The sequence below is a fragment of the Trichosurus vulpecula genome, chromosome 7 (genome assembly GCF_011100635.1).
Source record: "Trichosurus vulpecula isolate mTriVul1 chromosome 7, mTriVul1.pri, whole genome shotgun sequence".
NCBI classification, from domain to species: Eukaryota; Metazoa; Chordata; class Mammalia; order Diprotodontia; family Phalangeridae; genus Trichosurus; species Trichosurus vulpecula.
Genome location: NC_050579.1, coordinates 250,624,638 through 250,651,426, shown reverse-complemented (window position 1 = coordinate 250,651,426; position 26,789 = coordinate 250,624,638). Strand labels below are relative to the sequence as shown.

The 26,789-nt window shown below is 39.4% G+C and overlaps 1 protein-coding gene across 1 annotated transcript; it reads right to left on the bottom strand.

The window, feature by feature from the left end:
* Window positions 1-1,327: 1,327 nt before the first annotated feature.
* On the bottom strand, window positions 1,328-26,789 carry GLO1 (glyoxalase I). Its single transcript, XM_036768791.1, has 6 exons — window positions 26,452-26,789; window positions 22,895-22,977; window positions 10,622-10,762; window positions 8,306-8,373; window positions 5,349-5,438; window positions 1,328-3,446 (listed from the first exon to the last, which is right to left on the bottom strand). The coding sequence occupies exons 1-6, from the start codon at window positions 26,533-26,535 to the stop codon at window positions 3,358-3,360; spliced, it is 555 nt and encodes a 184-aa protein (XP_036624686.1). The 5' UTR covers window positions 26,536-26,789; the 3' UTR covers window positions 1,328-3,357.

Genomic DNA, 26,789 nt, shown 5'->3' with positions numbered 1-26,789 from the left:
CCTGACTGGTCAGATGTAAAGGCTCTCTTGGTCCAGTCGTGTATGTAAAGTACGTAGCAATATCGCTTTGATTGAGGCAGTTGGAGCCCTGTCTGTCAGTCTTTATGCTTGTATTTTCTCTGACTTTCAGGGTGCTGACCCTTCCCCCGATCTAGTGCATGTAATTAAAAGTAGGATTGTTTACCCCTTTTTGAGCAGTCTTTCCTGGAAAAACAGCTCTAAGAACCTGGGTTGGCAGGCCATCCTGGGTATGCTAGGGTACTTGCTGCTATAGTGCTACAGGGCAGGTAGGTGGTGGAACCTGGAGATCAACAGGCCTGGAACCTGGGAGATCTGAATTCAAATGTGTGACCTTGGGCAAGTCACTTACCCCTGTGTACCCATTTCCTCACCTATAAAATGAGCCGTAGGGGCAGCTAGGTGCTGCAGTGAGTACAGCACCGGCCCTGGAGTCAGGAGGACCTGAGTTCAAATCCAGCCTCAGACACTTGACACACTCACTAGCTGTGTGACCTCGGGCAAGTCACTTAACTCCAATTGCCCTGCCTTCCCCCCTGTAAATATATGTACATGTGTGTATGTGTGTGTATAATGAGCTGGAGAAGGAAGTGGCAAACTATTGAAGTATCTTTGCCAAGAAAACCCCAAATGGAGTTGTAATGAGCTGGTCACACCTGAACAACAACCAACCCTGGTCCTCTTCCTTCACCTTTTCTGGAGTTGCTGGAAAGAGCTGGGCTGTACTGCTTCCTCCCACTCTACCATCTTTGTCAGTGTACTCATTCTTCATTTTTATCACCCACAGTACCTACCTCTGACATGATTAGCAAGTTTCACTGAACTGAATCCGGGACTGGAGTTATGGTTGTTCAATCAAAGGAAATTTTTTTCCTTAGGAAAACTGAGGTAGAGGTATAGTTTATAATAAACTTACTCCAATTTCAACAGTTACTAATATATGAAATTCTGTCCCTCCCAACATTCTTTTGCATACTTAGCCTTTCTTTTTGATCTCTAGCCTAAACCATTTACTCGCCAATCTCTACCACATCCCATATTTGTAGTAATAGTTAACCATTTTGAGAAAATCAAGTATTTTGAACGTTGCAGCCCTTACATGTAAAGACTTTAGGAATTTGAAGAATAGGTGTAGTGAATCCACCTTTTTCAACCATGTGGTTCTGAGAGTAAAAACTTGAGTTCAAGAGTACCTGTTATTGCCAAACCATTTTTATATAAAGCGTGATAAATACTATATTCACCAAAGGCAACTGCTCTTAGAAAGAGTGTCCATGCATACCTCTGGCAAAAAAAAAAAATTTACTAATAAAGTCAATGCAATTTTATTTGAAATTAAATTCTAATTGAATTTACAGTACTAACTTAAAAGTTACTTAATAGATCTATTCAGCCCAAATAGCCATTGTAAAGTGCTTCTAGCAAGTCAAGAAGCATTTATTAAATGCTTACTGACATGCCAGCCACTGTTCTGAATGCAAAAATCACAGTCCCTGCCCTCAAGGAGCTTCCATTCTATTGGGGGAGATAAGTAAACAAGGAGGTAGAGCCAAGACCAAGAGAGCAGATGTAATCTTGGAAGAGAGGATGTAAGATGGATGAAACGGGAAAAACCTCTTGGATTAAGTGGGAAATTTCAGCTGAGTCTCAAAGTAGTTCAAGTAAACTAAGAGGCAGAGGTAAGGGGGTAGACCATTCCAGGTGGAGGGGAAAGCTCATGCAAAGGCACAGAGTCTGTGCACTGGGATAGTGTTTGAGGAAACGACAGAATATCTGGAAGTGAGGAGAGTGGCCAAGTTTTGAAGGTAAAAAGCCAGTGTTATCCTAGAGGTAATAAGGGGCCACTGGAGCTCACTGAGTAGGTGGGGGGGGTGGAAGAGGGGAAGAACTGAGGCAGGGGACTAACCAGAAAGCAGCTGCAACGGTCTAGGTGAGAGGTGATTAAGGGCCTGAATAAGAATTGTGAGTGTGGGAATGGAGGAAAGCCGATACATACTAGATGTTGTACAGGTGGGAATGTCAAGGTCTGACAATAGACTGGATATGTGGGATGAGCGCAGTCATTACTGGGATGGCCTACAGGGATCCATTACATTTTGCAAAATGTATGTTGCTAAGTGAAATTGCATTTTTGTACTATAGGACCATAATGAACATTAAAGACCAGCTATATTTTAAAAATAGATCAAATGGATGTCAGTTTGATAGGGAAGTACATTTAGCAGAGGCGTTTGCTAATTAGCAGTTCCTGTGTTAATTAAATTCTGTGTTGAGCGATCATTGAGTGTGATTTACAACCAGTATAACGTAAGTAGCCTTTTATTCTAATTCTTTATTTTGGTATGGAGGCAACTCTGGCTTCCCGAAGTCTATACAAGCAGAACATAAGCTTAGACAGTTCCAGAGGAAAGAGCGAAAGACTTTAAATATGGGCCCAGTTGGCAGATTATGTCTGTGGCCTGAAGACCAGTCTAGCAATACTGAAGGAAGCTCTTCATAAGGAATCTGACCATGAGCTGAAGAAAAAAAATTTCCACTTTATCTAATGGTACATTTAAATGTGGAAGACTTATCACGATATATTTTAAGTTTCTAATTTCAGATGCATGATCTCAAAAGTACAGCTTCAAAAAAAATGAATCACTGAGGTCTTGATTACATGAAAAATACCTTAAACAGAATAAAGTTTCCACTTATCTCAAAAAGCTTCTATAACAATTTTAAAAATACTTTTATACTAGCATCCTTATCAACCTGATGAGATTTTTAAAAGTTGCATCTCACGGTATCTGCTCGAACACAATGAAAACTTTATACTAAATTCTCCAATTTTTCCATTTGTAGTTCACATTAAATTTCAAGGTGTGCACCCTCCCCTACTTTCTATCATGAAAAGTTATTTCTAGGGCATTTAAATCTCAGAAGACATCACAACACAAGCACATTAAATGCTTTTTTGAAAATGATGGTTAAACAAAAGTTAAGAGGCAAAGAGAAGTGATGTTCAGGAAGCATAAAAGGCTAATTCAAAATCAGCCTCTGAGGAGGAATTGTACTAATTATTATATAAAAGGCAAAGATGCGTGACTACATTCAAGGACAGAGCTGGAATTATAGTATTTCAACTAGTGGAAGACACATAATGCTTTAAAACATGAACAGTAAATGTAAAATAGAGCCCAAAATGGGTCATGAATAGAACTAAAGAACAAATTTCAAGTGGAGAGAGGACTATGTAAATACTGCATTCTTCCTTTAGTCTAGAACCTTGACGCACATTGCTCCTTGTTTTCAAAATGTCTTCTAAAAACATCTCAGAACTGTAGTGTTCTGGCAAAACTAAGTGAGGGTTATCATATGAGTAGGAGACAGAATTTCAATCCAGTAGCCATCAGGATCTTGAATAAATGCCAATCCCTTCATTTTGCCTGGGTGGGGAGAAAGTAAAATATTTACTACTAAATCATTAAGAAAGAAAATTTAACATTTAAAGTCTCAAACATGTAATTACCAAGCCCTCTTTGGACAGACTTATACTGTTATCTGAAAACATGCCCTTCTCAGAATGTCTGCATTCAAGCACATGGCTAGAAAACAACCTTAGGAAAAACAACAGCTAATGAAATGGAAGCAGCTCTGATCACAGGATTGATCATGTTTCCCGAGCTACAGGGACTTCACACTGTCAAATCCAACCTTCCCATTTTACAGATGATGAAATTCATCTAGAGGAGTGAAATGATTCACCTGCAGTCCCAGTGACATGGGTAAGTGGATTAGTAGGTCCTCTCATTCCAGAGGCTTTCCACTGTAGTGACTCTGCTGAGTGTTTGGAATTTCTTTTTTTTTAATTTTAAATTCCCTATCAGTTGACCAATTAGAGAGCGCTCTACTGAAAGGGGCAGAAGGCAGGGTGTAAGTGTATGTGGAGGAGGAGTCTGAGGGGCAAGGCCACAGACAGCTACAATTCCAGAGCTAGAAGACCCTTGGAGATCATCTAGTCCACCCCCACCTTGTTATACTGCAGTGGAAACAAGTCTAGAGAAGGTCTGGCTCCAGGTCCCAATGACAACACATAGCAGAGCTGGGATCCGAGCCCAGGTTTTCTGACTTTAAATCCAGGACTCCTTCTGTCATGTCACACCCTGTCCTATGGTTTCCAGTTAGGACTAAAACCAAAGACTCTTCAATTCTAAGCCCAAGGCTATTTGCAAGTACTACTAAGGCTCAGGGCTAGATTTTTCCCCACAAACTTACTAGGCACTACTCTTTGTGCATTCCAATTTGACCTCTTTGACTTTTCAAAGGTGAAAAGGACTCATTGGCTGACTAGTTAGTTAGTATTTTACAGTTTTCAATACCTCTAGTTTACTAAGACTCCATTTTAATCCAATTCAATCCTCAAGCATTTATTAAGAAGTAGTTATTACAGACAGTTCTCACTTTATGTAAGGGGACAGTTCTGTAGATAATGCAAATTTGCCACAGATGTGGGGAAGGGAGGGAAGGACACAGGAAGGGGGCCACACATGGTTCAAGGACACATGGGGTCTGGGGACAGAGAAGCAAGAGCAGGGGGAAGAACATGTGGGGGTGAGGGTCATCCAGGGGCACAGCCAGGAGAAGATGGGCAGCATGCAGGAGCTGGGGACAGATAACACTATATCCCAGCACAGACTGACAGAAGGTGCAGGCGGGGTGGGGTGGGGTGGGTGCGTGTGCGTGTGCGTGTGCGTGTGTGTGTGTGTGTGTGTGTGTGTGTGTGTGTGTGTGTGGGTGGAACAGACATGTGAAGGAAGCAGGGCAAAGATCTCCCCTCTTGGTTCCAGAGGTCTCAAAGCAAGCCCCAACTTGCTCCACTGGCTGTGTGTTTGTGTGTGTGGGGTCACTCTGTTTCATCACATCTTTCCTTTCACTTGGAGGATTTTTTAGAATTTTTTTTTAAGGTTTCTGTGTGTGTTAGGGGTAGGGGGTGGGGAGGCCATGGAGCACCAAGCCAAGAGTTGAGAGAATGGTACTGTACGGTACTGTTAACATTTTTACATAAAGTTGAATTCGTGTAGTGTGAATTTACATAAAGCCAGAACTGTATATGCAAGATGCTCTCTGTGAGGTGCTAAGCAAACAAATTAAATTTAATAACTTAAAATAAAAATCATAGCGAAGTACAACTTTTAAAGCATATACCTTTCCAAGGCCATGGAAACATTAACCAAGCTTTGGACATGGACATGAGACAGAGATACTCCTGAAATAGGCAGACTTTGGGCATTTAAGTAGATATTATTTAAAATGAAGGAAAGTGTGAGAAGACTGACACTAAGACTTACCTTCATCAGGTTTCTTCACAAATTTTACTCCTAATTCTTCAAATCTTTTACAAGCACCTTGTACATCAGGAACAGCAATTCCTATGTGGCCTGTGAGAGCAGAAAAAAAAATAATACAGCAAAGCAGAACCATAGATTTAGAGCTGGAAGAGTTCTAAAAAGTCATTTAGTTCAACCTTCTCATTTTACTTTTTAAAAACTTCTTTATTATTGTAAGTAAGGTAGATTAGAGTTTACTCTGTTTCCCAGGATCTACGGCCATAACAATCTCTATTTCCCAGGCTCATGACTTATAAACATCTCCATCATGCTTATGCAGCATTAGATAGTGATAAATAATATAAACATTTGTGCTTAAATTGTAAATATCTACTGTGACTGCGCAGTGAGATATAAAGCAGTGAGATAATGTAAACTTGTGAGGCTACTGCTGACAAGATGCCTTCTTTGCCTGTTGCCCTATAAAACAAGTGGGCACTGGTTAGCAAGTGGGGAACCCCTAGGGTTTAATGCACAAGCTGGAATGTTGTGTGTACCTTGATCAGCCCCCATCAAGGCTTGGGGGGAATCTTTATTTGCCTCAACCAGCCCCCACTGAGCCTAGAGCGGATTTAGGGGAGTGCACAAACTGTGCCTGTCTTAATTGACCCCACTCGCCCCTGCAAGAAGGGTGATTAAGGAATGCTGAAAGAGTTGGTGCTCCCATTATCAACAACTCCCTTTGAGAAGCCGAGACTAGAATAAAGTAAGCTTATTAACCCCTCTGAAGCTGTTTTAGTGTCCTTCCTATCTGACCAGATCATGAGAGAACCTGTGCTAGCAATCCTCTTGTGTGTTTACCTGTCTTATGATTATTATTATGAGCTTAAAAAGCACCAAATAAAATGGGCATTTTCATACAAAGAGCAGAAAAATTGTACTTGAAATTGGCGGCGAGGTGGTGCAGTGGATAGCGTTGGGTTTGAGATCAAGAAGACCTCAACTCAAATCCTAACTTAAGACATTTAACAGCTGTATGACCCTGGGCAAGTCTCTTAACCTCTATAAGCCTGTTTCCTCCTTAGTAAAATAGCATCTACCTCACAGATTTGTTGCAATGAGAAAATGAGATGAAATATGTAAAATGCTTTGTGAATCTTAAAGTGCTTTTATAATGCTAGCTTTTATTACAAAACTGTGGTTTTCTATTATGTAGAGTTTGCTTTTCTTTTAAAATATAATAATACACTAAATTCAGCCTGTAACTTTCAAAGCTGTTCTGAATGCCTGATTTTTCTCCTGGTTTTTCATTCTTTTGTTACATTAAAAGAAAAGATGTCTTAATGACCACCTTTTTTTCCTTTTCTTTTTGCTTACATATTTTTATCTCCCACCTCCGTTCACATTTGTTTGAAGTAAAAAAAAAAAAAAAAGACAAAGTCCTTGCAACAAATATGCATAATCAAACAAGACCAATTCCTACACTGGCTGTTTTCAAAAATATATGCATTCTTCTACATCTTCTGTCAAGAGGCAACCTCCTCATTATAGAGAAGAAAGAGCGGAATCCTAGAGATGGAGAGACTTGCTCCAAGTGGAACCCAGGCTCCCTAAGTTCAAACTTGATGCTCTTCCCACTATTACCACACTGCCTCCCAATACTGGTAGAGAGGGGTAACAAAAATCCAGTTCATTTAAAACAAAGCTTTCAAAAACTGACTGAATCAACTTGGTTTGGGTTAAAAGTATTTAGCTGGCTGACAATAATAGTTATTTTGACTTGTGCATTATTCTGAGTAGGTTAAGGTTCCATGAGATGAGAGCTTACCTATCTTTCCAGGCTCACTGCTCTTCCCCTCCTTTCCTGTGCTGTGAAATCCCCCCAACTGGCTTTCTCTGCTCCTCACAAACAGTGCATTATCTCCTCTCTGAATCTTTGCCTGGCCTATGCCCATGCCTGGAATGCATTCCTCCTCACCTCTGCCTCACAGAATCCTTCCTTTCCTTCAAAGTGCAGCTCAAGTGCCATGGTCTAGGTAAAGCCTTTCCTAATCACCCTCAGTCATTCAATAAACATTTACTGAGTGCCTACTATGTGCCAGGAGCTGGGGATACAAAAAGAAGCAAAAGACAGCCCCTGCCACCAAGGAACTTACAATCTAAAGGGGGACACAATAAGCTACATACACGAAAAACAGGAAATAAATAAAAGAGGGAAGGCACTAAAATTAAGAGGGGCTAGGAAAGGCTTCCTCTGGAAAATGAGATTTTAGCTGGACTTGAAGAAAGGAAAGGCTAGCAAGTATTAACTACCTTGTATTTAATCCGTGGGAATATATGTGTGAGTGTGTGTTGTATATGTATACATAATGTTAAGTTCTGTTACAATTTAAGCTTCTTGAGAACAGGAACTCTCTCCTTCGTCCTATTAATTCCCAGCACCATCGTATTAATCCCCAGCATTGACTGAGCACAGGGCCTGGTACATCGTAGGCACTTAAATGCTTGACAATTGATTGCTTTGTGGTATTTTCTTTTTACTCAATCCATGCATTTAGTTTACTACCAGAAGGAATTAGTAGGTTTATTTAGTAGGTTTAAGATTCTATTGGCTTTAAGAAAGATAACTGAATCCTGTGATTTTAATGGGAAGATTTAGTTCAAGATAGAAGTGTCTAATTGGTATAACTATGACATATTGGCAATTACAACTTTTAAAAATCTGCTGAAAATACAAAGAAGATTCCAAAGTGAATCGGTCACAATGAAGCAAATCTAAAGCCTAGGCAGAAGCAATAACTTTTAATAACTCCTAAAGATGAGAATGCATGTAGAGAACCAAAATAATTGCATTACCAATGCCCTACTTACGCGAATTAGTTTTGTATAAATTGAAGAGAATGACACCAACCCAAAACATATTCATACTAAAAAACAGCACATAAACATAAATCTGACATATGAACATGCAAACATACCAAATCCCCGAGGGTCTGAATTGCCATTATGGTAAGCCTGGTTCTCATCATTTTCAGTGCCCCAGTTGCTGTAGAAGGAAGTAAAACATAAATATTTCAGGGTGAAAATTTTTTAAAAGAAAATTTTTTGAAATACTATAAAATCAAGTAATCGCCTCTTTACTAAGGTATTGCAAAATGAAGAATGCTTTTGGTCACAGAGAGTAAGAATCTAAAGTACATAAACTTTGTTTTTACATCACATTTTCGTTCCAAATAGATCAGCTATCTCTACCCAGTTATCCCTCCTTTGTAACAAGACAAACAAAAACAGAGTTCAGCAAAGGCAAATAATACAGCAGTTGTCAGAAGGTATATGCAACATTCCAGAGCCATAGACCCCTTTCTCCAGCCACATGAAGGAAGGGAGGTGCCTCTTCTCATCTCATCTCCAGGCCAAGCTAGGTCATTATAATTATGTACAATGTTTGGTTTGACTTTATTCTATCATTCACATTGCTGTGATTCCACGCAGTTTTACCACATTCTGCTATCTATTTCACTCTGCATTGGTTCATCTAAGTCTTTCCTTGCGCAGGGCATCTACATGGATGCTGAATCTTTTCATCCTCCCTTCACAATGTCTCTAATATCTGTCCACTTCTCTTTATTCCCACCTCCATCACTCCTCACCTCTCTCCTAGACTAATGCAATGTATTGGTCCAGAATACACTGGAGACCACTGCCGTAGAGCATGGCAGGGATCAACCGATTGTCCTGCCCCAAAGTCTCTCCTTTCCCTGGTCCCTAGGTCATTTTCCTTAAGGTGCCAAAGTGATTTTCTTAAAACGTAGGCCAGCTGCATCATTCCCAATAAACTCCAGTGTCTCCCTACTGACTTTAGGATCAATTATGATTTCATCTTTTTAAAATTTATATTTTCTTATAGCATATGTAATTATTAGTGTAACAGTACGTGTCTAGAATTTGTAAACATTTCACATATTGGGTGTGCACTCAAAAATTATTTCACTGCTAGGGCATGAAAAGTTTGGGGATCCCCACTCTAGGGGATTTATTCATGGTAGGATTCTGCTCACTGCTTAAGCAAGGTTCTTCACATAGCCACGCTTGCCTTTTGTGACCACTGCTTCCTTTTAGAGATACTCACTTACTTCTTTAATAATATACTACAGAATTTGGCCAGGTATCAGAGCCAAGCTCTTCCCCTTCCCCACCTTCCCACCCCCTCCTCTATTTTTCTTTTTGAGACTGAGACATGTGTCCCCTTCCCAGGACTCTGGGGCCCCTACTGCTCTTCATAATTTCTCAGGCTCTCCAACAAAGGCTCACTGTCCCATCCCAGTGCACCAGAACTGTCAGCGCCCGTGACTTAGTCCATCTAGGTCATGAGACTTGGATTCATCAAGGACAGCTCAGAGCTTTCAATAATTACTTTCTCCTTATTCATCTTGGGTATGTTTTCACTTACTAGCCTTTCTTACACAAAGGTTGCTCTCCTCAGCAGAAAACAGACAAACGCTTTTTCTCACCAGTTTTAGCTTATTCTGACTTCTGGCCTGCATGATACTGTTTTGTAGTGATCCTCTGTTAATCTGCCCTTGTTTCCATCCTCTGCACATATAGCATCATAAATTTAGAGTTGGAAGGGCTTTCAAAGACCATCTGTTCAAAACCTCCTCCCCTCCCCCATTTTACAGGTGAGGAAACCCAGTCCTGGGGAGAATTTACCCAAGTTCTTGAAGAAGCAAGCCTCAGAATCAGGATTAAAACCCAGGTCCTTTGGTTCCAGAGCTAGTGCTTTTCCCCTAGAATGCATTCCCTCCTCTGAACAATCTAACTCTTTGTATCCACGTTGGTTTCTTCAGACAAGTTCCATTTTGTTTCCTCATTCCCAAATGAAATTGTCTCTTTGGGTCTTCAGGATTTTGCTCTCAAGAAGTTCTCATCCTTTTTGCAGTGACTTCTAGTCCACAGGACCACACCTGCCCCTTTTCTGTTCTTCCAGAATTAAGGATGCCTGTCAGAGCATGCTGCGTTTTCCTCTTTTCTTCTACCACACAAACTCTGGGAGTGAGTCACTTCTTTCCAAGGTTCCCATTACTCTAAACCCCAACAACCAGTTCCTCCCTGTCTGTAAGAATGAGATACAGAACTGAACCTCCCCTTTTAGGTTCCTCTGCTTATTAGTTCTTCACTGTCAAACACCCATGTAGATAGTATTACTTTTCCCCATGATAATATAAAGAGGATCCTAGTACAGAAGAACAGTATGAAACAACTTCCTATAATAAGACCTAAAAACTCATACTCACTGTGTTAACTCAAGTGTAGCTTTCCTGGAAAACGTCCAAGCTGTTCTTTCACTTTTATCTTTTGGGATGTCATTTTTGTCTTCAAAAGCCAGGAAGTAGAGTGAAAATTTCATAGTGGGAAAATCATACTTATGGAGTAGTCTGAAATTAGAGGGGGGCGCAGAAGGAAGCCAATTAGATTAAATCTTCGAGAAACAAAATTAAACAATAAAACAGTTTGAATGGTTCATTTGTGAAAATATCATAAAGTCCAGTTAATATCAGCAAAGGCATTTTTAAAATCCCCCAAAAGAACCTAAACTAAATACATTTCAAAGAACAAATCTAAAAATAATCAGAGTACCAAGGAATCATCATTATGCAATTATTTTAATTCTTAAAAACAAATCCCACTAGCTTCTTTTTATTAAAATTAATGTTTATTTAGGAATGTTCACAGTTGGGGTCTTCATCTAAGGATTTTGCCGTTCATATAATTCCTCTTTGACCAAGTTGGTTCTAACTCATCTGCTCTTTTCTTTATGATGAAGTAAGAAAGGCCGATGAGCCTTATCAAGAGTTCCCAATGTGAACCCACTTAGCTTAAAGAATGATATATCTGCACAATATGTTCATGGTCCCTGAAGTTTGACAAATTATTTTTTGAGATACAGATCATCAACTGACCACACACTGGCATGTACATACACAGACATAAATCAGACTCAGAAGACCTTAATACGTATAAAAGTTATGGGATATGCAAATAGGAATTTGGGAAGAGAAGAGAGGCACAGGAAACAGTTGATTTCTTCACCTTAGGAAAAGTTAAAAATCCAGGTTATTTCACTCACTGATATTTTAGGATTAGGGGGAAGTTACAAAAATGAAACTCCCTGGAAATTAACAACTACTTCATTCTTTTTGTTAACCAAAGCTCTCCTTAATAATACATGTCTTGAACTGAAAATGCTAAATAAATTTATCAATGTAATTTCCTCAGATACAGATACACACACAAACAATTTAAACAATGGAAACTATTTTAGTTCTCATAATGGTTTAATAGTTATGAAATCAAAGTTTTTCTAGGACAAAAGGCCTGAAGTCAATGTAGGCTTTCCCTTAATTTTATTTTGACTTAAAAAACAGCAAATAAAATGAGGATTTCTGTATACAAAACTGAAAAAGACTGTACATGGAGCTGCAGATCTCTACTACATACAACTTGCCTTTACTTTTAAGTACAAAATAAATAAAATATCTAGTTTTCAAAGTCAGTTGCTTATCTGTGTTTACTTCTGGTCTTCTTTTTGTTCTTATCTGTGCATTAAAAATACTTCAACAAGCCTATTTTGTTTCTTTCCTTTTCGTTTTGTTTTGGAGGGGGGAAGGCAGGGCAATTGGTGTTAAGTGACTTGTGAAGGTCACATAGCTAGTAAAGGCATCAAGTGTCTGAGGCTGGATTTGAACTCGGGTCCTCCTGACTCCAGGGCCAGTGCTCCACTCACTGTGCTGCCTAGCTGCCCCTTTTTCCTTTTTGGGGAAGGAGGACAGTAAACCCTTTTCCCTCTTTTCCTCCTTTCACACTGAAGAAAAAAAGCAAAAGAAGTCCTTTGTAATAAACATGCATATTCAAGAAAACAAATTCCCACACTGGCTGTCTGAAAATGTCTGTCTCATTCTTCACCTTTTATCTTTATTTCTGACAGGATATGGGAGGTGCTTATGGAATCACTGCACTGATTAGACTCTAAAGTCTTTCAATATTCATCTGTTTTTACAATGTTGCTGTTACTGAATACATTGTTCTCCTGGTTCTGCTCATTTTACTTCGCGTGAGTTCATACAAGTCTTCCTAAGTTTTTCTGAAACTACTTATGGCACAATAATGCTCCACTATATTCATACAATAGAAATTGTTCAGTTATTTCCCAACTTGACGGACAGTCCTTTAGTTTCCAGTTTTTTGCCACCATGAAAAAAAAGATGCTATAACTATTTTGGTACATATGGATCCTTTTGTTATTTATTTGATCTTTGGGGTAGTGGCCTAATAAGGCTACACAATTATGGAGGCACTGAGAATTTGGTAATAGTTCAAAAGAAAACCAAGAAAATAATCAAAGGTTTGGAAGACAGTGCTTTGCACACAGTTAGCACTAAATAAATGCTTGCTGCCTTGGCTTGAGATAGGTCCCATAAGGAAATATTAAAGAAATTAAGGCTATTCAATTAGTAAAAGTGTAAAGGGCAGCTAGATGGCACAGTGCGTCACGAAGACCCGAGTTCAAATCTGAACTCAGACACTTGCTAGTTGTATGACCCTGGATAAGTCACTTAATCCTGTTTGCCTCAGTTTCCTCATCTGTAAAATGAAATAGAGAAGGAAAGGGCTAACCACTCCAGGATCTTTGCCAAGAAAACTAGGTTATACATGCATGATTATGTTAAACATTTCCACATTAGTCATGTTATGAAAGAAGACCCAGAACAAAAGGGAAAAACCACGAGAAAGAAAAAGACAAACAAAAAACCCCCAAAGTAAAAACAGCATGCTCCAATCCGCATTCAAACTCCACAGTTCTTTCTCTGGATATGGACAGCATTTTTCATCATGAGTCCCTTGGAGTAGTCTTGGATCATTACACTGCTGAGAAGGGTTAAGTCTATCATAGTTGATCATTGCACAATGTTGTTGTTACTATGTACCGTGTTCTCCTGGGTCTGCTCACTTCACTCGGCAACAGTTCACATAAGTCCAGGTTTTTCTGAAATCCACATGCTCATCATTTCTTACAGAACAATAGTATTTCATTACATTCATACACCACAGCTTGTTCAGTCATTTCCCAATTGACAAGCATACCCTCATATCTAATTCTTTGCCACCACAAAAGAGCTGCTATAAATAGTTTTGTACATGTGGGTCCTCTTCCTTTTTTATGATCTCTTTGGAGTACAGACCTAGTAGTGGCATTGCTGGATCAAAGGGTATGCAGTTTTATAACCCTTTGGGCATGGTTCCAAATTGCTCTCTAGAATGGTTGGATCAATTCTAGAACCAGAGGGTAAAATAGAAATTGAAAAAATCCACCGATTGCTTCTTGAAAAAGATCCCCAAAAGAAAACTCTTAGAAATATTGTCACCAAATTCCAGAGTTCCCAGGTCAAGCAAAAATAATGCAAGCAGCCAGAAAGAAACAATTTGAGTATTGTGGAAACACAATCAGGATAACACAAGATCTAGCAGCTTCTACATTAAGAAATCAAAGGGCTTGGAATACGATATTCAGGAGGTCAAAGGGGCTAGGATTAAAACCAAGAATCACCTACCCAGCAAAACTGAGTATCATGCTCCAAGGCAAAATATGGACTTTCAATAAAATAGAGGACTTTCAAACTTTCTCAATGAAAAGACCAGAGCTGAATAAAAAATTTGATCTCCAAATACAAGAATCAAGAGAAGCATGAAAAGGTAAACAAGAAAGAGAAATTGTAAGGGACTTACTAAAGTTGAACTGTTTTTTTTTAATATTCCTATAAGGAAAGATGATGTTTATAATTCATGAGACCTTTCTCAGCATTAGAGTAGTTAAAAGTAATATACATATATATAGACAGAGGGCACAGCATGAGTTGAATATGAAGGGATGATATCTAAAAGATAAAATAAAATTAAGGGATGATAGAGGAATATATTGAGAAAGGGAGAGACAGAATGGAGTAAATTATCTCACATAAAAGTGGCAAGAAAAAGCAGTTCTGCTGGAAGGGAAGGGGGGCAGGTGGGGGGGGATGAGTGAATCTTGCTCTCATTGGATTTGACTTGAAGAGGGAATAACATACACACTCAATTAGGTATCTTACCACACAGGAAAGTAGGGGGAAGGGAATAAGAGAGGGGGAGATAGGAGGAAGGGTAGATTGGGGGAGGAGGTAATCAAAAGCAAACACTTTTGAAAAGGGACAGAGTCAAGGGAGAAAACTGAATAAAGGGGGACAGGATAGGATGGAGGGAAATATAGTTAGTCTTTCACAACATGATTATTGTGGAAGTGTTTTGCATATTGATACATGTGTGGCCTATGTTGAATTGCTCACCTTCTTAGGAAGGGTGGGTGGGGACAGAAGATGGGTGAGAATTTGGAACTCAAAGTTTTAAAAGCAGATGCTCAAAAAAAAAAGGTTTTTTTTACATGCAACTGGGAAATAAAATATATAGACAATGGGGTATAGAAATCTATCTTGCTCTACAAGAAAAGGGGAAAGGGGATTGGAGTGACAGAGGGCAGGGTTGACTGGGGAACAGGGCAATCAGAATAAATGCTATCTTGGAGTGGGGGGAGGGTAGAAATGGGGAGAAAATTCGTAACTCAAAATCCTGTGGAAATCAATGCTGAAAACAAAAAATATTAAATAAATAAATTATTCCCCCCCCCCAAAATAGAATGGTGGATCAGTTTCACAACTCTATCCTCAACGCATCTAATTTTCCTATATCTTCTTTAACATTTATCAATTTCTTGTTTTGTCATGTTAGCCAGTCTAACAGATGTGATGTGGTACCTCAGAGTTGTTTTAATTTGCATTTCTCTAATCAGTAGTGATTTAGTGTATTTTCTCATATCACTATAAATAGCTTTAATTTTTTTCATCCAAAAACTGCCTGTTCATATCCTTTGACCACTTATCAATTGAGGAATGACTTGTTTTCTTATAGATTTGACTCAGTTCTCTATTTTAGAAATGAGGCCTTTATCAGAGATACTGGTTATAAAAATTGTTTCCCAGCTTTCTGTTTTCCTTCTAATCTTGGTTGCATTGGTTTTGTTTTTAATTTTATGTAATCAAAATTATCCATTTTACATTTTGTAATGTTCTGTATCTCTTGTTTGGTCATAAATTCTTCCTTTCACAGATCTGACAGGTAAACTACTTCTTACTCTTCTAATTTGCTTATGTTATCACCCTTTATGTCTAAATCATATACTCATTTTGACCTTATCTTGGCATAGGGTGTGAGATGTTGGTTTCTGCCATACTATTTTCCAGTTTTCTTAGCAGTTTTTGTCCAAATACTGAGTTCTCATTCCAGAAGTTGAAGTCCTTGAGTTTATCGAACAGTACGTTACTATAGTCATTTACAACTGTCTTGTATACCTATCCTATTCCACTGATCTACCACCCTATTTCTTAGCCAGTACCAAACAGTTTTGATGACTGCTGCTTTACAATATAGTTTTAGATTTGGTACAGCAAGAGCACCTTCCTTTGCAGTTTTTTCATTAATTCCCTTGATCTTCCAGATCTTTTATTATCTTCTAGATAAATTCTGTTATTATTTTTTCTAGCTTTATAAAATAATTTTTGATAGCTTGATTGGTATGGCATTAAATAAGTAAATTCGTTTAGACAGAACTGTCATTTTTATTGCATCAGCTCTGCCACCCATGAGTAACTGATATTTTTCCAGTTGTTTAGATCTGATTTTATTTGTGTGAAAAGTGTTTTGTAACTGTGGTCATATAGTTCCTGGCTTTGTCTTGGCAGGTAGACTCTCAAATATTTTATACTGTCTACAGTTATTTTAAATGGAATTTCTCTACCTTTTGCTGCTGGGCTTTGCTGGTAACATATAGAAATGCTGATGATTTATATAGGTTTATTTTAAATCCTGTAACTTTGCTAAAGTTGCTAATTGCTTCAAGTAGTTTTTTGGTTGATTCTCTAAGATTCTCTAAGTATACCATCATATCATCTGCAAAGAATGATAGTTTTGTTTCCTCATTGCCTATTCTAATTCCTTCCATTTCTTTTTCTTCTCTTATTGTTATAGTGAATATTTTTAGTAGTATATTGAATAACAGCGGTGATAATGGGCATCTCTTTCACCTCTGATCTTAGGGGGAATGTTTCTAGCTTATCCACATTACATATAATGCTTGCTGATGCTTTTAGATAGATACTGCTAATCATTTTAAGAAAAACTCCATTTATTTCTATGCTCTATAGGGTTTTTAACAGGAATGGGTACTGTATTTTGCCAAAAGCTTTTTCTGAATCTATTGAGATAATCACATGATTTCTGTTAGTTTTGTTACTGATATAGTCAATTGCACTGATAGTTTTCCTAATATCGAACTAGTCCTTCGTTCCTGGTGTAAATCCCACCTGATCATAGTATATTATCCTCATGATAAATTCCTGTAATCTCTTTGCTAACATTTAAAAAAATTTTTTTTGCATCAATATGCATTAGAGAAATTGGGTTATAATTTTCTGTTTTGGCTCTTCCTGGTTTAGGTATCAGCACCATATTTGTGTGTCATAAAAGAATTTGGTAGGACTCCTTCTTTGCCTATTTTTCCAAATAGTTTATATAGTGTTAGATAAAGGTTTGGTAGAATTCACTTGTAAATCCATCTGGCCCTGGAGATTTTTTCTTAAGGAGTTCACTGATGGCTTGGTTCAATTTCTCTTTCTAAAATGGGGTTATTTATTTGATTTCCTCTTCTGTTGATCTAGGCAATTTGTATTTTTGTAAATATTCATCCATTTCGCTTAGATTGTCAGACTTACTGGCATATAGTTGGGCAAAATAGCTTCTAAATATTGTTTTTACTTCCCTTTCATTGGCAGCAAATTCACTCTTTTCATATTTGATACTGGTAATTTGTTTTTTTTTTTTCTTAACCAAATTAACTAAAGGTTTATATATTTCATTCCCCACCCCCCATCAAACCAGCTCTTTGTTGTATTTATTAGTTCAATGGTTTTCTTACTTTCAATTTTATTAATCTCTCCTTTGATTTTCAGAATGTCTAATTTGGTATTTAATTGGGGATTTTTAATTTGTTCTTTTTCTAGCTTTTTTAGTTGCATGCCCAGTTCACTGATCTCCTCTTTCTCTATTTCATCCATGTAAGCATTTAGCGATATAAAATTTCCCCTAAGAACTACTTTGGCTGCCTCCCATAAGTTTTGGTATGTTGTCTCATTATTTTTATTCTATTTGATGAAGTTATTGATTGTTTCTATAATTTGTTGTTTGACTCACTCATTCTCTAGGATTAGATTATTTAGTTTCCAATTAGTTTTCAGTCTATCTTTCCATGGTCCTTTATTATATGTAATTTTTATTGCATTGTGATCTCAAAAAAAAAAGGGCATTTAATATTTCTGCCTTTCTGCATTTGATTGTGAGGTTTTTATGCACTAATATATGGTCAATTTTTGTGTAAGTGCCATGTGGTATCCCCATTCAATTTTCTCCGGAGGTCTACCAAATCTAACTTTTCACCTCCTTAACTTCTTTCTTGTTTATTTTGTGGTTAGATTTATCTGGTTCTGGGAGGGGGAGGTTGAGGTCCCCTATTAGTACAGTTTTGCTGTCTATTTCTTCCTATAACTCACTAAACTTCTCCTTTAAGAATCTGGATGCTATACTACTGTTTAGTATTATTATTACTTTATTGTCTATGGTACCTTTTAGCAAGATGTAGTTTCCTTCCTTATCTCTTTTAATTAGATCTATTTTTGCTTTTGCTTTGTCTGAGATCAGGATTCCTACCCCTGCTTTTTTTTTACTTCGACTGAAGCATAATATATTCTACCCCAGAATTTTACTTTTATGCCGTGTATATCCCTCTGCTTCACATGTGTTTCTTGTAAACAACATATTGTAGGATTCTGGTTCATTTTACTGGAGAGTTCATCCCATTCACATTCACAGTTATGATTACTGTGTATTTCCCTCCATCTTATTTCCCCCCCATTTACACTTTTCTCTCTCCTTTCACCCTGTCCTACCTCAGCAGTGTTTTGCTTCTGACCACCACCTCCCTCAATCTGTCTTCCCTTTTATTAGCCCCCCCTTTCTTTCCCCTTTCCTTTCCTACTTATTTCTATATCCAACTGAGTGTATATGTTATTCCTTCTGTAAGCTAAATCCAATGAGAGTAATATTCAAACAATGCTCACCCTCTCCCTTCTTTCCCTGTACTGTGATAGGTCATTTGTGCCTCTTCATGTGTTGTAATATACCCTCTCTGCCTCCCCCTTTCTTTTCCCAGTACAATCTTTTTTCACCCTTTAATTTTTTTATACCATCACATCAAAGTCATCTTATGCCCACACCCTCTGTCTATGTATATGCCTTCTAACTGCCCTATTAGAGGTACAATGGGCACCTAGCTGGCCAATTCCAGTTGGGGAACTCCTCCCCTCTCTTCCCCTCTTCTCTCTTCTCCCCCTACCTGAGGGTGTTCTGCCCAAAGGAAGGTACATTTTGTTGGCCTAAAGCTACATAGTTAACTTGGGGTTTACTGGCTAGATTTCTTTCTCAAGAAACAAGCCTTAAACCCAATTCATTCTGGATCTCATGGATTGGACAACAATAGGTCCCTGCCCAAGCACCACATAATGGGTTTTTAGGGAGCACTTTTGATTAAAGGGGCCATCCCTTGATTCACTTCTTAAAGAGACTTATTCACTGAATGGGTGTTGCCTCACTCAAAGGCTTAAAAGGGCTACAGTCTCCCAACACATCCTGGGCCATCTCCAGTTATCCTGATTGATATCAGGCCACAGGACACACATAGCTCTAGAGAAAGAAAGTGAGGCTGGTGACTTTGCACAGCCCTCCCTCACTCAAAGTCAACTGCAAGTCATGTAATCATGGCCTTCAGGTAGTCAAATAATTCTTGAATTATCTCTCCTAGACCCATTTTCCAGGTCAGTTGTTTTTCCAATGAGGTATTTTACGTTTTCTTCTATTTTTTCATTCCTTTGATTTTGTTTGACTGACTCTTGACGTCTCATAGAGTCATTAGCTTCCATTTGCCCAATTCTAATTTCTAAGGAATTATTTTCAGTTAGCTTTTTCACCTCCTCTTCCATTTGGCCAGTTCTACTTTTAAGGGAGTTGTTTTCTTCAGTGTTTTTTTTTTTTTATTTGATCAATTCTATTTTTTTAAGAAGTTGCTTTCTTCAGTCAATTTTTGTACTTCTTTTTCCAAGCTGTGGACTCTTTTTTCATAATTCTCCTTCATGACTCTCATTTGTTTTCCCAATTTTTCTTCTACCTCTCTCACTTGATTTTAAAAATTCTTTTTGAGCTCTTCCAAGAGAATTTTTTGGGCTTGGGACCAATTCATATTCCCCTTTGAGGCCTCACATGTAGGCATTTTGACAGTGTTGTCTTCTTCTGAGTTTGTGTTTTGATCTTCCTTGTTGCTATAGTAACTTTCTATGATCAAGGCTCTTTTCTGTTTCTTAGTTATTTATTAGCTTATTTTGTGACTTTTAAAGTTAAGCTCTGCTCCTGAGGCACAGGGGTCACTGTCCCAAGCTTCTTATTCTGGGGGCCAAGGGGCTGGTCACTGGCTTTCCACACCAGGGCCTCAGATGCTTGTGGCTTGCCCACTGCACTGAGGTGGCCTGGTCTAGTTGCATCTCTTGTACCAGGGATCCTGGGATCGTAAATTGCCTTCTGTGCTGGGGCTGGAGTCCTCACAGCTGGCCTGCTGTGCCAGGATCCAAGGACCTTAGTTACTGATCTGTGCTGTGGCTAAGAGCCTCTCACTGGTTTGCCTGGACACCTTCTGTGCTGGGCTGTGTTCCCCTTTTACCCAAGTGAGACAGACTTTTCCCGAAGTCCTTCTAAGTTAAGTCGGAAAATTGTTTCACTCCATCTTTTTGTGAGTTCTGTCACTCCAGAATCTATTTAGAGGCTTGATTTAATGTTGTTTCTGAGGGAAGCTGGGGAGAGCTCAGGAAGCTTCCTGGCTTCTCTCCACCACCTTGGCTGCCCCTCAACATACTTTTTAAAAAGCAGATAGAAGTGTGGAGCCAAAATGGTGGAGTAGCAGGAAGTACAGTGATCTCCCTCACCCTTCCCAAAGAACTCTTCCAAACTGGTCTAGAAAGTGCAACAGACCAAATCCTGATTGGAAAATATAAGAAAAAAGTTGAGTGTGACTCAGGAAACAGAGAGGTTTGGGTACAGGATCTGGCCAGAAGGACATTGTGTAGAGCATTCCAGTGCAGGGAAAGGCTTTGTACCAGGGCAAAAGGAGGCCCCAGGTCCAGCACACAGGAGCTTACACTTGTGCATGGTGTAGGGAAACGTATCAACTGGCAAGTCAAACTTCCCAGTTCTAAGTCATGGAGGAGACCTGTGTCTTGGGGTAGTATTCCAGGGTGAGGGGTGGCTGTTGGTACTGGGAGGTATACTGAGAGAGAAGCAAGCAGCAGCTGTGTGGTCCAGACCCCAGAAGTAGAACAGGGTCCCCAGACCAAAGGGGAGCCTACAATTCTGTCACTCTGTACCAGCAGAGCTTTCCAGGTGGATAACTGTGGCTGAGTCCAGAGACAGTCTACTGACACTCCAAACGAGGTGAGTCCATAGTTCTTTGGCTCAGACCCAAATCCAGGTGAAGAACTTGCAGGACTCAGAACAGGGGGAAAACAATTGAATGTGAACTAGATTCTAGATCGGATCACTGTGCAATCACTGAAAGCTTACGCGTCCCCAGCCTGAGCTGTTCCTGAGATCCTGGAATAATACAACACTCAATACCCCAAGACAGCAGCAATAGACCAGCCCAGACCTTCCCTCCAGAACTGCAAAAAGCCTGGTCCTAATAAAGTCTAAAGTCAGGGAGTACGCTGGGAGAATATGCAAACAAAAAAAGAATCTCACAATAAAATGCTATTATGGTGACAGGGAAGCTCAAGTTACAAATCCAGAAAAAAGGAATGACTCCAAAACATCTATAAACAATGCCTCAACGAAAAACACAGCTTGAGTACAAATTTGACTCAAACTCCCAGAAGAGAGAAAGAGTTAAAAGAAAAAGTTAAAATTTTAAAGTAAATGAAACAAGAGCATAAGAGAAAAAAAATGGAAAAGAAATGAGAGCTATGGAGGAGAACATTAGAAAAGAAATTACAGCTTGTCCCAAGATGTACAAAACCTTGCAAATCAGAATGGACCAAATAGAAGCCAATGACTCCATGAGACAGCAAGAAATATTAAAATGAAGTCAAAAGACTTAAAAAAAGGAGGAAATTTAGCGATCTCATAGAAAAAAAAATTGACCTGGAAGTCACAACAAAAACAGAGTCTAGACATCCTATTTCAAGAGATCTTTAAAGAAAACTGCCCAGATTTCTTAGATCCAGAGGGCGAAATGTAAACAGAAAGAATCTACTGGTCACCTCCTGAAAGAAATCCCCAAATGAAAACTCCTGGGAACATTGCTGTCAAATTTAGGAGCTTCCAAATAAAAAAAATATATATACTACAAACAGTCAGAAAGAAAGTATTCAAGTACCAAGGAACTAGTCAGAATCACACACGATTTAGCAGCCACCACTATAAAGAAGAGGAGTCCTTAGAATATGATATTCTAGAAGGCAAAGGATATAGGTTTACAACCAAAAATAACTTATGCGGTCAAAGTGAGTATAATCCTACAGGGGAAAAATGGATACACATATAACTCTCCTGTTACCTTTGAGAGTACCACCATCTTCTGATCTCCCAGGCTCAAAACCTGGGTTTCATCCTTAACTCCTCACTCTATAACCCATATCCAATCTGTTGCCAAGGCCTGTAGATTTTACCTGTTCAACATCTCTTAAATATACCTCCTTTTCTCCTCTGCCACTGCCACCACACTCTGGTGCAGACCCTTATCATTTCACACCTGGACTATTGTAATAGCCTGCTGGTGGGTTTGCCAGTCTCAGGTCTTTTTCCACTCCAGTGTATTCTCCACTCTGCTGGCAAAGTGATTTTCCTAAAGTGAAAGCATGATCATGTTGTGCCCAGCCTCCCCCCAACTCAATAAATTCCAATGTCTCTCTATCACCTCTAGGATCAAATACAAAATCCTACTTGGTCTTCAAAGCCTTTTATAAAAAGGTAAATAAGAAAAATCATAGGGCACTAGCCCCTGGAAGTGGTTCTGTTATGATAACAGTAGGGTTTAAATAGATTAATTATTTCTTTTTCAATTTTGATGGCTGCAAAGTAGAAAGAAGTCAGGGAAATTTCTGTTTATATTCTCACATTCTCAGTGGGATAGAGGGGAAAGGAACATTTGTCATTCAAAGTCTACCTTTGAACTCCAAGCCATTAAATCCTAGAGTAGATTTCTACTAGATTTTTAATGTAGGATCCCAGAGATTCCTCTCACCCCCATTCCCTAGTTACAAGGCTAATTCTGAAAATACATTTATATATTTTCATATTTTTTTCATATATGTAGAATATATTTTACTCACGTCATTCCAAGAATCCTCGTGTAGAAATCCAGTGACTTTTTTGGATCCTTTATTCTTAACATTGTTTGTTGCAACAGGAAATCCTAAAGGAAAATAATAATAATGATAAAATATTTTAAACTATTACATAGATGACAGTATGGCGTAGAATAGACAGTGTTGACCTCAGAGTCAGGAAGGACTGAGTTCAATTCTGGCCTCTGTCATACTGGAAGCGTGACTATGGACGAGTCACATAACCTCTAAGTGCCCCAGGAAACTTTGGATATCCGTTGGTATAGAGAGTTCCTCACTACAAACTCCATATACTGATAAAATCAGAGGTCTAGTTAAAAAACAACCACAGAAACAAGCTAGACAGTACACAATGTTTGTGGAAACACTCTACCATTGTGATATTACTTTTTAAAAATAATATAGTGCTTATACTGCCTAGTCAATATAATCCAATGAACTTCTAAGACTGTAGTTTGGTTTACCCATTAGAAATGAGTTAATGAAAAGGTTACAAACAAAATATACAAGGAACAGGGATAACATAAACAAATGGAAAACTGGGTCTTGAATGGTTGAAAGGGAAAAGGGTCTTTTCTACCTTTTCTTGATACCTCTAATGATGCTGAATAAAGGAAGTACAACTTTATATTCGTAGTATGTGTAATGTGAAGGGGGCTGAGAGTTATGGATAGGTAGATGACTGGAATAAGGCCTAGACTTAAGGCCTAGATAAATCAACAGGTATTTCATGGGCTAAGAAACTGTGAAACACTGGACTAGTTAACAGATTTAGGAATTGCATTTTAATCTCAACTCCTTAAGTTGTATAGCCATAATACTTTATGGAAAAAGATAATTTCCCCTGAAATTGAATTTCTCACATAACGGATTGCTGTCCAGGGATTGTATTAGATAACCGAAGCTCATCCCTTTAGGAACTAAAATTCTTTTATTTTAACCACTTTTGATGGAAATCTTTATAAAATGTATTGCAGACTTCTCTACCATATCAAATTGAGTATAATGAATGATTCTGACAACTCCATCAAACTATATTAAATTATGCTGAAACTGTTATCTCCAATTTCTCATGCTTTCTGAATCCGCCCCTCACCTTTCCCCAATGAGAACTCTCTCTCTTTTTAAAATCTGACTCCTAATCTCCAGATTCATCAGTCCTACCAATGATAATATTCATATTCTCCAGCCTTCATATCTTCTTAGGGTATACCAAAAAACCAAATTACAAAATTATTACGCTTGCTCCATTCAGAAAAGTATGCTCTCAAATTTATATATTTTTGGGGAAGGAAGATTTTGCCATAGATGCTTTACTTGTGGTGTTTATCTGATAGAGTGCCAGAAAATCTCTCACCTGGAAACTTACACTTACAGTCAGTGTGCATGGTCATGGAACACTAGAAAGAGTTCTGGACATGGAGTAAGGAAGCCTAGGTTTGAATCCCACCTCATTTACAAGCTGCAGAATCACTGGTAAGTAATTTATCCTCTCAGACCCTCAATTTTTTATCAGTAAAATGGGAATGAAGATACATACAACTCCCCTTTTCACAGGGTTTTCATGAACACTGGTTCATCTACTTTGTAGAAATTAAGAATAAGTATGATTTTTTTTTAAAGAAAAGTAATCTGGAATTATGAGGCAGCACAGCTCAGCCGATGGAGCTGATCTTTGAGTGAGGAAGACCTGGGTTCAAGATTAGCCCCAGAAATATACTGGCTGTATAATCATTTTACTTCTCAGGGATTCTCAGTTAATTCTCAAAGACTAGAAACTACAGAACAATTTTTGATCTGCAGGGGCAGAGGAAGGTCCCTATCTGGATGTCCCCTACATAGATGAAATCACAGATCTAGACAGGGTCAACACATCCAAGTCACGTACAAAAGTGAAGCGGACACAGTGAAAAATGAGGGACAATAACATTAATAGTCCAAGTGCGGAAAAGGGGCCCACCAACCTCACTACCACTAACAAAAACTACTGACTTCACTCCCACCAACAGGTGGATCGGTGCAAGAACCCTGAAAGTGACAGGACCCCCACTCCCACCCCCCTAATCCCAGCTGCCCTCATACAGGGAAGCTAACACCTGTGGAGAAGGGGCCAGACAGCCCCATATACTACCACCCACAGGGCAATACACGGGGAAGCCACAGAAGCCAGGCACCCTGGGGGAGAGACAGGGGCTCCTGCAAAGCAGGGACTTTCTTAATTTTCTATTTGCATCGCCAGGCTTTGCGCCTTACAAGTATTTTTTAAAAATGTTTTCATTCACTCATTTATTCAAAATGGCAGAACCAAGACTTGAAGCAAAGGTCACTGATATTAAGTTCAATATTCTTTCCACTAAACACTGATGTGCTCTCATTCAACACAGCAATAGTAGGAAGGTTCTTGACAAATAAAGGTATTCCTTATTAACATTAATCAGGTTTTCTACTGGTAAGCTGGAGGGTCTAAGCTATAAACATTATTGAAGTGATGTATAATGTCAATATTAGTCTAGCACCTCACCCTGAAGTCAAACGGTGACTCTTGTATTCTCCATGTAATCCAATTTAAATTACCTCTATCAAGGAGCACTTAAAATGTCTTCCATTTCTAGAGGACGGTCCACAGAGAACTCTTAACACAGATACCGCAGGAGGTCTAAATGATTAACTATACAGCAATCATTTAAAGGATAAACTTCCTTTGAACTTAGGCTTTCCTTTGTGCCTATAGCCTGAGTAGCTACTTAACATAAATCCAGAATATCCTCCAGTACCAGGTGCTGAGGTGGAGACCTGGAATCTTTTTGGATTTTTATTTTTTTAAAGATAGAAGGGCTAGTAGTAACCTCACCTTCTGGGTATCAGTTACCCAAAGGCTCTCAAAAGTCTTAAAGTGTATATATGTTAAGGTAATGGACAGACACCGAGAAAGACAGAATGAACTTTGAGCTGCTGTAATAAACCAAGTAAACCCCAGGAAGAGTTAACCACAGGAAACTCAATGCTGCATGGTAAGAGGTGAGGGAATTACTGGAGATGAGTCACCTAAGGGCCTTTGAACCCCACCTGTTGGGATTCACAAACAGCCACAACAGGGAACCTTCAGTTCACATAAGTAGAGAAGGAGAGGTCTGCAGGTTCTAGAGTTCAGCCCTTTCTCTCACTTTATGGCCAAGGAAATCGAAGCCCAGGGAGGCCCAGTGCCACTCCCTATCTTCCTGTGGGATCGGATATAATGTATCAGAAGTAGGATTTGAACTCATGTGCTAGAACTTCAGTCACTGTTCCGTCTACCCACTGCGTGGGAATACCAGCAAACCTTATTCCGCTGCGGTCAAAAACTAACACGATATTAGTATTGGGGACAACGATAACAGATGGCGGGGACACGCTGGATGGAGCTCCTGGGGAAGGGGTCGCAGGCGGGACCCCGGTCTGGCCCGCTGCTGGGACACGCAGGCCGCTCAGACCCCATCCCGGGCCGCCCGGGACGAGGGGAGAAGGGCGGCGGGGCCCCGGGACGTCCCTGCTCATCCACCCACCTTGGTGCTGGGGTCTGGGTCGGAGCAGAAACTCAGGGCGGCCTCTTCCGTGAGACCCTGGAAAGGCGGCGCATAGTCGGCCATCGCGACGAGCGAGACTCCCGTGGGGCCCGGGCCAACGTGGGAAGATGCCAAAAGAAGGCGCTCTCAGCCTCCGCCTAGCCCTAACTTCACCCGCAGTCCCGCGGGCAGGCTTAGTATGCCTCGAGGGAGGGGCTCTGGGGCCGATCATCCAATCAGGGCTCAGAGAGTGAACTCGCTCTCCCAGGATTGGGTCCCGATTGAGTCAGAGCCTCCGAGGCCTCGCATCGTGAGCCCCCGAGGAGACTACAACTCCC